This window comes from Typopeltis vanoorti, chromosome 2, assembly GCF_054136105.1.
Source record: "Typopeltis vanoorti isolate ZY-2024b chromosome 2, IOZ_Tvanoo_1.0, whole genome shotgun sequence".
Classification (NCBI taxonomy): domain Eukaryota; kingdom Metazoa; phylum Arthropoda; class Arachnida; order Uropygi; family Thelyphonidae; genus Typopeltis; species Typopeltis vanoorti.
Window position 1 is genome coordinate 5,571,715 of NC_143550.1, and position 17,372 is coordinate 5,589,086.

At 36.9% G+C, this 17,372-nt stretch overlaps 1 protein-coding gene across 3 annotated transcripts in view; it reads right to left on the reverse strand.

The window, feature by feature from the left end:
* Positions 1-17,372, reverse strand: part of LOC150108796 (uncharacterized) — a 478,706-nt gene that overhangs the window by 112,955 nt on the left and 348,379 nt on the right. For 2 of the 3 annotated variants that reach the window (XM_090403304.1, XM_090403307.1), the window contains exon 13: positions 1,885-1,967. In XM_090403304.1, the coding sequence (XP_090259430.1) occupies positions 1,885-1,967 (83 nt within the window). The remainder of the gene's footprint in view (positions 1-1,884; positions 1,968-17,372) is intronic. The other variant, XM_090403306.1, reaches the window with a different exon arrangement.

The following is a 17,372-nucleotide window of genomic DNA, read 5'->3' on the forward strand; positions in this document are numbered from 1 at the left end:
CGAGGATATTTATTAGTAGACGCCATATTGTGACATCCCGGAAATCTCTGCAGTCACGTGGTTTATGCATTGTGCTGCATATTATTATTATTATTATTCGTGACACCTCCAAGGAGTCCGAAGACTCATTGCAGGAGGACACCTACTGTACAACTCTCGGTCTCCACCCGAACCTCTACTACCAATCATCCACATTAACGCCATCTACCGCCCTCCACCACAACTAGTATTTTTTGTCTGTAAATTCCATGTGTTCTGAAAGGCCGATTTATCTGTATGCGGGCTGAAAAAAACCAAAGTTTCCGGGAGAAAAAATCCTGCTACCTCCATATGAGATCAGCTAACTCACCATTGATTGAAAAAGTCCATATATAAAGATTCCTCCCATCACGACGAGAATTGAACTTAGGCCTTTTCCAATCGAAGGGCACAATGTACTGTCGTTCTTTTAATTGCGCTATGGAGGAGCTTAATATGATTAGTTGCATCAGTTCAAATTTTTCTCTTTAGATGTTATACAAGGACAGAAACCCAAGTCAAATAAATTTCAATTGGTTGGCAATAGATGGCGGAACCTACCTGCGAAGTTTGAATATCTTATGATCATTCTTTCTACTAAGAAATTGTCTGAATATGGGAGGTGGGCCAACCATTCAAATCAAGTTAACTCGATCGTAGCAAGGTTGCCATTTTTTCCTGTGCTCAAGTTAACTCGACCGTATCGATTAAAGGGTTAAGACGACATGAAGGGAGCAGAAATGGCTATGAGCGTGCATGAAATCACAGTGCTGTAGCGAGGACATGGAAGCTCCCACAACCGAGCAAGCCAAGGTAGCTTTGACTAGACAAGCAAGCATCGGCCTTTGATACACAATGCAAAGCTCAATTATTGCCAGGCAAACTTAAGACGTCTTCTGTCTAACAAAAATAAAAGCCTAAATGGAATGCTTGTAAATGCATGCATCTATTAACAAATAAATATTACTTCTTTCTCAATGAACGAGCTTGTGCAGCAAACATGGAGAATTCTCCCCTGGTCCAAAGATAAATAATCAAAGTGATATCAGGACTCCGTAGTGTTGGTTATTATTATTATTATGTAACACCTCCAGGGAGTCCTAAGATTCATCAAGGGAGGACGTATACTCTACAACTTTCTGTCTTCACCACTCCACCAACCACAATTACCTTCATCATTTATACCAATGCCATCTACAGCCGACCACCACTAGTATTTTGACACATAATCACAAACATCCATGCCCACGGCAAGATTTGAACTCGCAGCCTTTTGGCTGGAGAACAATACACTAATCACTTGGCTAATCAGGCCGACATGAAGAGTTATGAAGAGTGTTTGAGAGAATGTGGATTACAGAGGTTGGTGGATAGGAGGAAAAGAGGAGATATGATAGAGATCTTCAAGTTAGTTAAGGGATTCTATCAAATTCATACAGAAGAAATTATAAAAAGAGTGGATGTTAAGATGGGAAGAACCAGAGGTCATCCCTGTTAGTTGTATAAACATGTGGTGAAGAAGGGCATGAGGAATAGATTTTTTATATGAAAATGAGTGGAATGCATTGACAAACTATAGTAGACATGTTGCAGGTTGAGTGTGCCCTCCTCCCTCCCGATGAGTCTGTTGACTCCTTGGAGGTTACCAAATAATAGTAATAATGTGTTTAATAAATAATAGAAAAAAAATTGGAAGTAAAAAAAATCTCATTCTGTTTTATACAGTATATATTGCAAACATTTATTCAAACAGCACAAATAAAATTCCCCTCATCCTCACTCTCTGTACTCTATAGTGCACTTATTCTGTCTCAGAAATGTAATAAATTGCTGTTTAAATTTAACATTATGGTAAAAATAACATACTACCATTTCTTCAGCAATTATAGGAAGAGATTCTTTCATTTCCATTTGAACTTCTGCAACCTCAGGTACATGAACAGGACTTTCTATTAAAAAATAAACAAATAAAAATTATGCAAGAATTACTACTACTTGATTAAATTTTTATCATTATTTCATAGCATTCAAAAATATGTTAAGCTTGAAAAAATTTAATACACGAGTCATGAATATTAAAATGTCCTGAATAGATATCACAAAGTAATTAATCAGATCAAATGAATATGTATCAAAGGCCATTATTAAACAGAGTAAATAGGTTAAAATGTTAAGGATGTTAGATGTAAAAGTGCAATATATATGTGTAGGAGAACAGAGGGTACGTGCATATGAGGCACAAACAAGGGATATAGAAGCAGGTGGAAGGCAGGAAAAAAGGAAAGAATGAAGACTAAGTGTGAATGGGGAAAAACTGAAGCATGCCAGTAAGAGAAAAATGAATGGAGCTGTAAGGAGTCTGATGTATGGAGATTTAGTGATTAAAAATGTGTAGAGTGCTAGAGAAGAGTTTGTCTGGAGAAATGACAGAAAACATGACTAAAACAACGAAGTGAGTTGTAAATGTGAACTAAATAATAGTGATAGTTGGCACAAATAGTCTTAAGGGCTGTGTTAATAAGGCAGCAAGAGATTTCATACTAATATTAAGGAATTATTACATTATTATTTTCCTGACCCCCCATGGAGTCACAAGACTCATTGCAGGAGGTCAACACTAGTGAATACAATGTCTATCATACCACTTCTTAAAATCATCCACAGTATGCACGTTCACCACCCTCTTAGGCAATGCATTCCATGCTCCTACTGCTCTCCATGCAAAAAACTAACTTCTTATCCTTCTACTCACCACCTCCTTTTGCAGCTTCCAGGGATGTTAGATATAAAAGTGCAATATATATGTGTAGGAGAACAGAGGGTACGTGCATATGAGGCACAAACAAGGGATATAGAAGCAGGTGGAAGGCAGGAAAAAAGGAAAGAATGAAGACTAAGTGTGAATGGGGAAAAACTGAAGCATGCCAGTAAGAGAAAAATGAATGGAGCTGTAAGGAGTCTGATGTATGGAGATTTAGTGATTAAAAATGTGTAGAGTGCTAGAGAAGAGTTTGTCTGGAGAAATGACAGAAAACATGACTAAAACAACGAAGTGAGTTGTAAATGTGAACTAAATAATAGTGATAGTTGGCACAAATAGTCTTAAGGGCCGTGTTAATAAGGCAGCAAGAGATTTCATACTAATATTAAGGAATTATTACATTATTATTTTCCTGACCCCCCATGGAGTCACAAGACTCATTGCAGGAGGTCAACACTAGTGAATACAATGTCTATCATACCACTTCTTAAAATCATCCACAGTATGCACGTTCACCACCCTCTTAGGCAATGCATTCCATGCTCCTACTGCTCTCCATGCAAAAAACTAACTTCTTATCCTTCTACTCACCACCTCCTTTTGCAGCTTCCAGGGATGTTAGATATAAAAGTGCAATATATATGTGTAGGAGAACAGAGGGTACGTGCATATGAGGCACAAACAAGGGATATAGAAGCAGGTGGAAGGCAGGAAAAAAGGAAAGAATGAAGACTAAGTGTGAATGGGGAAAAACTGAAGCATGCCAGTAAGAGAAAAATGAATGGAGCTGTAAGGAGTCTGATGTATGGAGATTTAGTGATTAAAAATGTGTAGAGTGCTAGAGAAGAGTTTGTCTGGAGAAATGACAGAAAACATGACTAAAACAACGAAGTGAGTTGTAAATGTGAACTAAATAATAGTGATAGTTGGCACAAATAGTCTTAAGGGCCGTGTTAATAAGGCAGCAAGAGATTTCATACTAATATTAAGGAATTATTACATTATTATTTTCCTGACCCCCCATGGAGTCACAAGACTCATTGCAGGAGGTCAACACTAGTGAATACAATGTCTATCATACCACTTCTTAAAATCATCCACAGTATGCACGTTCACCACCCTCTTAGGCAATGCATTCCATGCTCCTACTGCTCTCCATGCAAAAAACTAACTTCTTATCCTTCTACTCACCACCTCCTTTTGCAGCTTCCAGGGATGGCCTCTTGTCCTTGTTCCTTTCCCTCGTTCTACCATATGTAAAAATCTTCTCAGTGTTAATAGCCTTTCATGTTAATATATAATAATCCTTTAAAAGCTTAACTGTCTTGATCATATCCCAGCTTTGCCTTCTTTTCACTAAGCTGTGCAGTCCTCATACCCTCAGTCTATCCTTATAATGAATGTTGTACAGACCTGACATCATTATTCGTCTCTGCACCCTCTCCAAGGTTACTTCATTCCCTCCAAATCCCAGTGACCACATCTAAGCAGGGAAATCCATATGTGGTCTGATCAAAGCTTTATACAATGGGACCAGCACACTTTAATCTCTCGTGGTCAATGTTCTCCTCAACATTGATGCAATTCTCTGAGATGTTGAAATACATCCTTTTAACATAAGATATAGCAAGTATTCTAAACAAGGCTAAACCTCCAAAAAGCAATATGGCACGTAATCAAATAACTGCCCTAAAAAGTTATATAAGAATAAAAATATTATTATTAGAAAAGCCAATAAAGGAAATGCAACAGTTATCATGAATCAAGAAGAGTATAACAGAAAAATGCAAGATCTCCTATGTGACAGTTCCACGTATCAAATTATACATCGAGACCCCACTATGTCTAAAAGGAAAAAGGCCCGAAAATTACTGAAAAAAGTGACATCATGGCCCAAAGAAATCATCAGGAAAATAAAACCAATTCATGTTAAACCACCCTGTGTTTATGGATTACCAAAAATCCACAAAACTAATATCCCCCTACACCCCCATAGTCGATAGCATAGATAGTCCCACATATAAACTGGCCCAGCATTTAGCCAAGTCGCTTGCTCCCCTTACTGACAACTCCTCTGCTTTTGTAAAAAATTCAGTCCATTTCAAAACACAAGTTAAAAATCTTATCCTAAAAAATTCAGACTTACTGGTTAGTTATGATGTCACCCCTTTATTTTTCCAATGTACCACTTATAGATACTCTTGATTTAATGAAGTCTAAATTTCCCCCTGATATTTTTGAATTATTTAAATTACTATTAATGCAGGTTACTTTACATGGGAAGGAAAATTTTACAAACAGATTAATGGTACTGCTATGGGTTCTTCCCTCTCCCTCCTGTTAGCAAATTTTTACATGGAACACTTTGAAAACAAAGTACTTACCACAGCTACATATAAGTCACTAGTGTGGTTATGCAATGTAGATGATGTGTTTGTCATCTGGCCCCATGGACAAGACACTTTGGATGTGTTTGTCACCTACCTAAACGGCCAACACCCCAAAATCCACTTCGCAGTAGAAAAAGAATTGAATAACTGTTTACCATTTCTTGACACATTAGTCACCCGCCTTTCAGATGGATCACTATCTTTTTCCATTTACAGAAAGCCTACACACACAGGAAGATACCTACATAAACAATCACATCATCATCCAGTCCAACAGTATGGCATTTTAAGAAGACTTACACACAGAGCCAGAGCCATTTGTTCTAACGATACAGCTCGGACCACAGAACTCCAATATCTTCGCCATACGTTCTTGGCCAATGGCTATAATCCCTACAAAATAGATAAAATACTACATAGTCCCATTACCCCCCCCCTTCCCTAATACACAAGAACACATGACCATTTCTATTCCGGAGGTACATCAGAAAAGATAGCCAAAGTATTGATGAAACATGGCCTTCGCACCACTTTCAAAACTCATGTCAAGCTGGCAAATCTGATCTGCTCGCCTAAGGACAAACTTCACCCTTTAGCACACCCAGGAGTGTATGAAGTTCCTTGTGACTGTGACTTGGCCTATTATGGGCAAACAGGAAGAACATGAAAAATACATTCACTACTAATACTATGGCAAGTCAGGATTAGCAGACCACGCTTTGGACACTCCTTCACACAGGATTAAATAGAAGAAAACGAATGTGTTATTTAGGAGTCATTACAGATCTGAAAGATTATGTTTTCAGTCAGCAATGGCTTTGAAGAATTCTCCCAACCTTAACAAATATGGTTGCATTAATTTGCCAAAAATTTGGGAGACTGTTATCCTAAGAGAAACTTCTACATAGGTTTTTTTTTTTTCCTCGTTAGAGGACACCAAAAAATAGAACTTTAGATCTTTTGTCCATTGCAATTATATCATTTCACTCACTCTGTCGCGTGTACAAGTGTGTTGTGCTCTGATGATGCTGAGTTGAAATTCAGCAAAATATAAGCAGTTAATAAAACATCTCTTTGATAAAATTGTTTGGTGTTGTTAATACTTTTAAAAAATAAGTCATGAATAACCATCAACACCTAAGCTTATCTGTTAGATATATGCTTTTAACATTTAGTTGGATTAAGCTGACATCCCCATGATTTGCTCACCCTTCCAACTTATTCAAATCCTCTTGAAGAGCCAAAACACCAGCATTATTATTAATAATAATTATCCCATTCTTCACATCATCCAAAGAAATAAATATCTCCCTGTAGATGTGCAACATTATCATTGACATAAAGATTGACCAGCAATGATCCCATGACTGAATTCTGTGAAATTCCACTTGCAACCTTCCTATTTCTTTACATTGCTCCTCCATATACGATTCTCTGATATCTATCAGAGAGCCAATCACAAATCCAATCCACTAATCTATCCAAATCCATATGATGCAACTTAAAAATCAACTTGTCATGTGGCCCCCCTATCAAATGCTTTGGAAAAATCCAAAAAAAATGACAGTTTATGCCTTACCCTCATCCACTGATGTTATTACTGCCTCATCCACTGCTGTTATTACTGCCTGCATAAATCATATCACCCTCACCTGCCCAATTCTGTATATGAGTTCTTAATTTCTCCAAAAATTCTCCAATTTTTCCAAAATCTTAACAACTACAGAAGAAATACAAACAGACCTATAGTTTGATACCTCCATTCTACCACCACCCTTATGCAATGGTACTTGTCAACTTGCCATGTGGTCTATCTTACCCTTCTTCCATTTCTAGGAACCTGCCCATTACAAGACTTTCATTAAACAGTCAGGTTAGCAGCACAGTCAGTTCCATAGACATTCCATTAAAATATGTGGCAAAATTCCATCTAGTCCCTGCCTTATACATATTTAGTGTACTCAGGATTTGGAATACATCCTCTTCATTCACTTCTAACACCTTACCACTCATTATCCTTCTAGGAATAAAGCCTGTAGTATAAGGACAGAACACACTAATGAAGGTTGGTCAATTGGTAGCGCCTCTGCTACTAATGGCTCAGTTAAGTAAGTTTGAGCACGGTTAGTAGTTGGAAGGGGACAATTGTTCGATGCTGTTGGCACACTCTCCCTTGATGAGTCTTTGGACTCCCTGGAGGTGTCAAATAATAATAATAATAATAATAATAATAATAATAATAATAATAATCATTAAATACCTAAACAATGTCATCTGCTTTGCCACCTGATTCCCATCTCCATACTGCAAGATAATTCATCTACTATCATTTTCCCTCCTGCTCACCACATAGCAAAAAAAAAAAAAAAAACTCCTTGGGATTCTTCTTGGATTGCAGTGCCAGTCTCCCCTCATATTCTAATTTTTCTCTTCTTAAAACAATACTGATCACTTTCCTAGCCTGAGCCTTATGTTCTCATGAAACTGCTCTCCACCTCTCTCTTTATATGCCTTCCATAATATCTCGTTTTCTTTTGCAATTCCCCTTTTATTCTTTTTGTCATCCATTTCACTCCAAATTGCTTTATCTTCTTCACTCAAGGTATAAAGTCTGTCATTATTGTCAACAATTTTTTCTTAAGTATCTCCCATGCACTTAAGACCTCTCTTCCTTTAAATTCTTTCATCCATTTCACTGCTGCAAGCTGGTTTCGAAGTCTATGATAGTGACCTGCCTTATAATTCCACATAACTTTCTTCTGTTTTGATACTTAACAAACAAGTAAATGAAATCATAACAGACACAATAAACAGAAAAAAGATAACCAAACACCAATGGCAGAAGACAGGCCTTATCTCTGATGAATATGAAGAAAACATACAAATAATAGAAATAAAAGACCCACCATAAAGAAAAAACATGAAAACAAGCCAATACAATTCACTCTGAAAGAAAAAAATAATGGAATAGAAAACTAAACACATAATGTAAATATGTATATATAAGTGTAGAAATATTGTAAGTAATGAACAGATCTATTTGCATAAGAGGAAGTATATGTCTTATAATTTTCAGTTGGTAAAAATATGTTAATATTTCAATGGATGTTAAATGACAAAATAACTGCCCAAAAGATTGCACAGGACTCTAGGTGAAAATAGATATTGGGCATGTTATCATGTTGTAAAAAATAAAAAAAATAAAAAAATAAAAAATAAAAAAAAAATGTAAATAATAATAAATAAATAAATACATAAACCAAAAATGTTAACTGAAATAAGCATGCCATGTACTTATTGCATATATGTTATTGTATATTGTATTATTTTATTGTATTCATTATCATGCTGTAAATGAAAATTGTTAACCGAAATAAGCATGCTATGTACTTATTGTATATATGTAAATAGTTCGTCCGAATGTACATAGATGCTTTTGAGAAAATAAAATATATATGTACATATGTGTATATTAATGAGACATGTAAGTTAGTCAGTATGGGGTTTTTATTTTGACATAGAGGAAATTTAAACGTAAGTTTCTGTAGTTTAGCAGTTCTATGGGAAGTTTTCGGTATTGAGATCACATTATAATATAAATAATTATTTATATTATAATTTTTCACAGAATGGGAGAGAGTGTAGAACAAGAGACCATCACTGGAAATTGTATAAGCAGGGTGTGAGCAGAGGAGTGAGGAAAAGGTTATTTGCATGGAGAGTGGTTGGTGAGTGTGTTGCAAATATAGACACACTGATTCAGTTTAAGTCAAGGTTGGATGAGCAGTGTGTGCAATAGTGTGTACCTCCCACAATGAATCTCTAACTCCATGAAGGTCAGATGTTAATAATAATAATAATATAGACGTGTATTCTCCAGCTGGCCTGGTTGGCCAAGTGATTAGTGTATCCGCTCTCCAGTCAAGAGGCTGCAGGTTCAAATCGTGCCTATACATTTCCCTGCTATGGTGGGAAAGAACGAAGGGTTTGTTGCACTGCTACGGAAAGAACCGGAACTAGAAGGAAAAGATTTCATCCGTTACCACCATTTCACCAATTGTTTAATCCAACAAGAAAATTTGTGCATGAAACTACTAGATTTGAGAATGTCATGAAAGTTATTGACTTTCGTGACATTCTCATGTCATGAAAGTCGTCAGTGGTGTAGCTAGAGATTTTGCCGTCCGGGGCGGTCTCTGAGTTTGCCACCCCTCTCAGTAGACACCAGAAATACTACAAAAAGTCAAAAATGATGTATAGGGAAATAAATTAAAATACTATAATTATTTTTGAAGTGAAACTTTAATTTCAACATTCTAAAATGTTATTTATTGCTTTTCTGTAGTAAAATTGTCGATGACATCGGCAAAGTCTATTTCATAGTAATGTTGGTAATTCTTAATCAATTTTATTCAGAAAAATCTCACAACTAGCAACAGTTACAGCAATTGTGAGGAAAATTCACAGTAGTATTGCAATATTTGGCATAGTTAGTGATTCCAATTGGAATCACTAACTTTCTTGGCCTTCATAGCCCATATTACGTGGCGAATGATTCCAATTCTGAAATGATTCATTGAAAATGAAATTTCCATGAATCATTGAAAAAAAATACATTTTCATTACATTTGACTTAAGGAGCAAAATACACAGTTCATGCAAACCGAGAGGAATCTGATTGTGGAATTTAATGATCTGAAGTGGATGACAGACTTTGCCTTTGTGACCGACGGCTACAATCCAAAGATCAACTGGTGCACACTGTGTTTGGTCACATCAAAGCTTTTGTGGCCAAGCTCAAACTTTGGGAGGCACAACTCGCAAAAAAAAAAGACTTAACTCATTTTCAGCTTCTCACTGAGTCCAACTGTTCATCTCTTATGCTACAAAATTAGCCGTGTTGTGAAGTGAGTTCGAAGAGAGAGTTAGTGATTTTCGCAATGAACAGTCATCTTTAGATTTATTTTCAATGCCATTCAGTGTCAATGCTGCCAAAATGCCAGGCTCAGTACAAATGGAGCTGCTTGAACTACAAAACAACTCTTCTTTGAGAGAAAAATTATTCAATGTGCCTTGCTTACATTTTACAAAGACAACATTTCTGAGGACGTATTCCCTAATCTTTGCCAGCATGCTTTGAATATGTGCCTTTGTTAGAAAGCACATACTTATATGAGCAATTCTTCTCCGGAATGAAGGATGTGAAGTTCCAAGACAAGAACTCAGATTACAGACCAACATCTCAAGAATACTTTGCACATAGCAACTTCCAACATCGACGAGCTGGTCAAGGAAAAACATTGCCAAGTTGCCCATTGACATTGTAAAAAATGAATGTTTTCTTCCTTAAATTATCTTTTTTCAAATATTGATTGTATTTACTTATCATGAACTCGACTCTTACCTACGCTCTTAAAGCTGATTTGTTTATTATTATAGGATTTTGTGTAAAGTATCAAATGCACAGCGTTCCTTGTGAATCTGGAAAGCATCTTACAATTCAAAATACCGGAGTACAGCTTAGTGGCCCGTGGGCTTCGTTGAAATTTTTAATGCGGCCTGCACTGTCTGAAAGGTTGAAGACCCCCTGCTCTAGATGATGATGTTAATATGAAGGGTGAAAGTTGCGAAATTAATATAATTATTATTAACATGGCAGTAATCTACATAATTTACTAAAATGATTAGGGCTTTATACAATGTAATCACAACTCATCTATCTCTGTGGGTCAGAATCCTTCTCAGTATTGCAGGAGTCCTCTATGTTACCTTTACCACTTTTGTAACGTGCCCAAGAAATTCAAGTTTCTATCAACCATCATCTCAAAATCCCTTGCCTTTTCCACTTCCTCCAGTATAGTTCTTCCAAGAGTGTACGCAGCCTCCCATTAATCTATCTCAAAATGTCAAGACTTTACAGATCACATAAACCAAGTGGATATTAAATTAAATCCAACATTATTTCAAAGCCAAATGCAGAGACTATGAAAGTTTTGTACAAAATCTGACCAGAGAGCTTACAGGAATACACTCACCGGCATTTACGCGTTGCCCTAGTGCAGACCTGATAGGAGACATGAGCGCTTACCCAAGCATCCATACATTTGCCTTCTATTGGTCCATTTTGATAAGGTTTCGCTGGCTTAATAGCTGTTTCGAACTGGTTGGTTCTCTTCAGAGAGCAGGCAGAAACCTTAAGAGAGCAAAAACTCTCGTTCAGTACTAAGGAACTCAAAATGTCGGAGAAGTGTATTTTTTGTAAGCAAATTCTCAGTCGATGCATAAAGTATTTACTAAAATAAAGAGCCAAAAGGCTTCATTTCACCGAAGCAAAATTATATAAATCAAGTGGATATATAGAAGGCGAATATATGAATGCTTGGGCAAGCAATCATGTCTCCTATAAGGTCTGCACTAGGGCAACTTGTAAATGCTGGCGAGTGTATTCCTGTAAGCTCTCTGGTCAAATTTCGTATGAAACTTTTTGTTCTGCATTTAGCTTTGAAATAATGCTGGATTTAATTGAATATCCACTTGAATTATATAATTTTGCATAGCTGAAATGAAGCCTTTTGGCTCTTTATTTTAGTAAATATTTTACAGATTACCTCAATATTATTATTCATTTTTTGGTATCGCTATGGAGTCTGGAGACGTATTTTGGGAGACCCGCACTAATCTTTACGCATGCAAAAATCATACCCCTCTCTCTTTAGACACATTCTTTGTCAGGGCACTCACAACTAATTCTAGTAATCTATTACATGTGTTCATGACTCTCCATGCAAAAAATCTAGTCTGCACATCCTTAATAACAACACCCTTATACAACTTCCACAGATGACTCCTAGTTCTCTAACAATTTGTCATGAATTAAAAAATTTCTTTGCTTCAATTTTAGAAAACCCCTTTAATATCTTATAAGTTTCGATTATGTCCACTCTATTTTGCCTATCAACTAAACTTTGTAACCCACATACCTTCAACCTATCCTCATAGGGAGCATTTCATAGACCTGCCACCTGCTTTGTCACTCACACCTGATTCCTTTCCCCCCCCCCTCTTGATATCCAAGTGTAGGTGAGCAAGGCCATGTAGAGTAGTCAAGTAGCTGCATCATAACCTTATACAGAGGGATAACAACTTTCCTAACTTTACTTGCTAGCATGCATGTTCACCTGTCCTGTCCACTATTATCTCCAAGTCCCTAGCCTCATCAATTTCCTGTAGTCAAAAAATCAGTATATTGGTAATTGTGCTTCGTTGGATAAAAATATCCTTCAGGGGTGTTATTGTCTGAAACTTTGCTGTATATATTGTGTTTTCACTGCTGTTTGTTTCACTACTTCAGCATCTAAAAATGGCATTCAAAAAGAGACGTACGTCAGCTGCTCGGAGGACTTCTATAGGAAAATCTGGCTCTGCTGTGGATTTTTTGCAGTTGATGCGTTGCAGAAACTGCTATATGAATATGCTGAAGAATGTGAAGGATCTGTGGACTGTTTGGCTAAATGAGAAGAATGAAAACGTCAACTTATGTGAGAAGTGTTGGGATAGACTGGAGCGATTAGGAATGGAAGCAGACATCAGGACTGCAGCAGAAGAGCTTCGGCAGGAGTTCGTGAAAATGAAATGCGACCTTCATCTCCTGCAAGAGGAATTGGAAGTGCTCAGTAAGGAGGATCTGGAAATTAAAACTGAGATAAATGTGTTGAATAGAGAAATTAGGACTATGGAGATTACTTTAGCTGAAGTAACTAGAACAGGCCTCAAATGTGGAAAGGCAGCAGGAGTAGATGATATTCGGCCAGAAATGCTGAAGTATAGTGGTATAAAAGTCTTACAGTGGCTGCACTGGATAATTCAGAAAGCCTGGACAGAGGGGACAAATTCCCGATGATTCGAGTAGAGCTCTCATAGTACCCATACATGAAAAGGGAAATAAAACTGAATGTGAGAATTACAGAGGCATTTCATTACTGGGTGTTCCGAGTAAGATTTATTATTATTATTATTATTGTTCCGGCAACTCCAAGGAGTCGACAGACTCATAGAGGGAGGCCCTAACATCATGTCAAGAACAACTATTCGACATTCACACAGTATCTATCATACCTTGCCTTGAACTCATTCACGGTCGTAGCACCCACAACAGACTCTGGAAGCTTATTCCACTCATTCACCACTCTCCAAGTAAAAAACCTGGCTCTAACACCCTTGTCAATCACGCTCTTGCACAGCTTCCATTCATGGCCCCTAGTCCTCCCACCACCAGTCATATTTTCAAAAATATCTTCTGGATCAATCTTATAGAAACCCTTCAGTAATTTGAATGTCTCAATCATATCACCCCTCCTTTGCCTATTGACCAATTTCTGCAACCCACAAATCTTCAACCTATTCTCATAAGGTTCATTCCACAGACCTGCTAAAAATAGGCCAAATAGAGGCTGTCAGGATCAGATCTTCACTTTACGACAAATAGTTGAGAAATCATGGTAATATAACAAAGATCTATACTTAAGTTTTGTTGATCTGGAAAAGGCATATCACAAGGTGCCAAGACAGAAGCTATTCAATACGCTACAGTTATATGGTGTCAATGGGGGCATTATATCAAGCAATACTTAGTCTTTATTTGAGTTGTAAGTCAGCAGTTAGAATTGAAGGAAGATTTATGCTAGTATACTTGAGAAGAATTGTGGAAGAAAAGCTTGGTGAAGAACAAGCTGGATTCAGGCCAAATAGAGGCTGTCGGGATCAGATCTTCACTTTACAATAAATAGTTGAGAAATCATGGTAATATAACAAAGATCTATACTTAAGTTTTGTTGATCTGGAAAAGGCATATCACAAGGTGCCAAGACAGAAGCTATTCAATACGCTACAGTTATATGGTGTCAATGGGGGCATTATATCAAGCAATACTTAGTCTTTATTTGAGTTGTAAGTCAGCAGTTAGAATTGAAGGAAGATTTATGCTAGTATACTTGAGAAGAATTGTGGAAGAAAAGCTTGGTGAAGAACAAGCTGGATTCAGGCCAAATAGAAGCTGTCAGGATCAGATCTTCACTTTACAACAAATAGTTGAGAAATCATGGGAATATAACAAAGATCTATACTTAAGTTTTGTCAATCTGGAAAAGGCATATCACAAGGTGCCAAGACAGAAGCTATTCAATATGCTACAGTTATATGGTGTCAATGGGGCATTATATCAAGCAATACTTAGTCTTTATTTGAGTTGCAAGTCATTTATATTAATCATTAATATTAAACCATCTTCCTGTACTTCCTTCAATTCTAACCTGCCATGTTCAGGATGTTTAAATAAGTTTTTATAATGGAACTGATTGGGAGTCAACAGAATGAAAGCACAAGATGTCTTGAAGAAATGAGAAGAAACGTGGAAAGTGAGGGAGTAAGTAAAAGAGTGTTGAGGGAAAGTAATGAAACTGGGATGGTCATGCTGAATAGTGTAGAAAATGAGGCCGGGAGTGATGCCTTGTTTGGATTTGAATGAAGTTATGAGTGGTACAATATACAGGGTGTTCGGGATAAATTTGACATATTTATAATTAATTATATTTTTCCGTAAGTTACATGTATTAACACACACTTCTCTTCATTTAAAAGTTTGGACCCTTCTTCATTCATATACAAGATGTCAGAAAGGATGGATAGCTGGAACCCACCTGAATCATGGAAGAGAATAACTTGTATCATGATGATTCGTGCCCGCCATCAAAATAAGGATATTACGACTGCTGCCCAATGCTCCCTGAATACAGTAAAAACAATCAGGCATGAACTAGAGACTTGCAATGGTGACTACGAGGATGTAGCAAGAAGAAAGATCCCTAGCAGACGATCTGATTGCGTTCGTACAGCAGAATTCCTCGCAAATCTGCAGGAACAGGTGTTGAAGAACCCTGGCATTGGAATTCGGGCTTTGTTCGTGGAGTTGCTAACTGTAGTCAAGCCCTGGATAACAAGGGTAGCCAATGGTAGGCCGTATGTATGGCAGCAGGATTCGGCCCCTTGCCACACCTCTGGGAAAAGTCAAAAATGGTTGTCTGAAAATTTCTACGACTTCACCAGTCCAAATGTTTGGCCTCCAAACTCCCCAGACCTTAACCCCATGGATTATTTTGTATGGGGCGCAGTTGAAAAAGACACCAATCGCACTTCCAGTAATACAAAAGCCCAGTTAATGGATAAAATTAAAACAGTTTTTGCGGCCCTTCCCAGGGAGACTGTAGCATCAGCTTGTTCGAGGTTCCGAAGCAGAATTGAAGCTGTGATCGATGCTAATGGTGGTTATTTTGAGTAAATCTTGTTGATAGTATTGTAATTAACTCTGCCTGTAATGTTTTTTTGTCAATTCATTAAATTTAATAGATACAAAGAAGATTTTCTTTTTCCTTACGAAACTGTCAAATTTATCCCGAACACCCTGTATGGTGATTCTATGATTAAGGGTATGGAGTGCTTGGCTGGTGGAACAATAGATAGAGTGGCTTTAGCAATAAAGAAAGTGCATGATGCAGAAAATATGATAGTTATAGTGGGTACAAATGACCTGAGTGGTAGTATTAATTTTGTATTTATATGTTTGCTCACAGTATTCCATTATAAAAACTTATTTAAACATCCTGTACATGGCAGGTTAGAATTGAAGTAAGTACAGGAAGATGGTTTAATATTAATCTGGTGTGAGACAAGGATGTACATTATCTCTTCTGTTATTCATTATCTATATGGATCACATTATGAAGGAAAGTGGTATTAAACATGATATCAAAATTGGAGATGTAATGTCAGCTCTTTGCTTTATGCAGACGATGTATTTATACTTCTAAATAAATCCGCTTCAAGTCTGCAAGATTCCCTGACTAAATTGAGTAACTGTTGTGATAGATATGGTATGAAGGTCAGCAATAAAGAGACAAAAACAATGAAAATAGGCAGAATCATTGAAAATGTCAACTGCGTTTTGAACGGACAACCTGTGGAACAAATAAAACATTTCAGCTACTTAGGCATGATTTTTAGTGAAGATGGTAAATTAAATATGGAAATAGACAACAGAATCAACAAAGCTGGTATGGTAGAAAGTCAACTGAATAAAATTCATATGGAATAAAAGAGAAAGTAGTCGGAATAGTAAATTAACTGTATACAAGACAGTGTTCAAATCAGTCTTAACTTATGGATCTGACAGCTGGGTCAGAAGTAAAACACTTGACCAAAGACTAGAGACCACAGATACGACAGTCCTGAGAAAGATTAGAGGCATGAATAGATGGCATCAATGGCAATATCATATTAAAAACGAGGATATTAGGAAAGAACTTGACATTGTCAGTATCCAGGAATGCATTAGCAGAGGTAATCTCAGGTGGTATGGTCACTTAAACAGAATGGGTGAGGAAAGATTAGCCAAACAAGTGTTCTCTGCCAGGTTGGCAGGAAAATGACCCAGAGGAAGACCAAGATATAGGTGGATGGATACGGCACAAAGTGCCTTAGACAATAGAAATACAAGATCTGATAATGTTGAAGTCTTGACAAGTAACAGACTGATTTGGATGAAAATTGTAGATAGGAAGTTAGTAATGATGTAAATTTTTCTTGTAGTACTATCATATCCTGTACACCCCTTGAGGGTACATGTCAGGAATTTGATGATGATGATGATGATGATGATGATAATGCAAGAAGTATTCGAAATAAGAGAGAAGAATTTTTGGCATTAGTCACTGCAATCTAACCAAAATTTGTAGGCATTAGTGAAACTTGGCTGTCAGCAGAAGATGTGGTTAATGGAATTGAATGTGATGGGATACAGTATTTCAGTGAGGATAAAAAAGATAGAAGAGGGGGAAGAGTACCATTGATTATAGCTAATGAGTTGCAGCCAAAGAAAGTAGTATATCAAGAGGATAGACATGTGAATTGTAGTTCATTTGAGGCAGCCTGGTGTGAAATAGCAACCAATGCAACTTAATATACAGTTGGTTGCTGCTATAGGCCAAGGGGGTACAGGTAGTGTTATTGAATTCATGCATCAGCAAATTATTGCAATGAGTGCAGGGTTAGTGATTATTATGGAGATTTTAATTATGGTGATATCAATTGGAAGGAGAAAATATCACACAGCAAAAAGGAAATGGAATTCATACACCTTCTAAGAGATAATT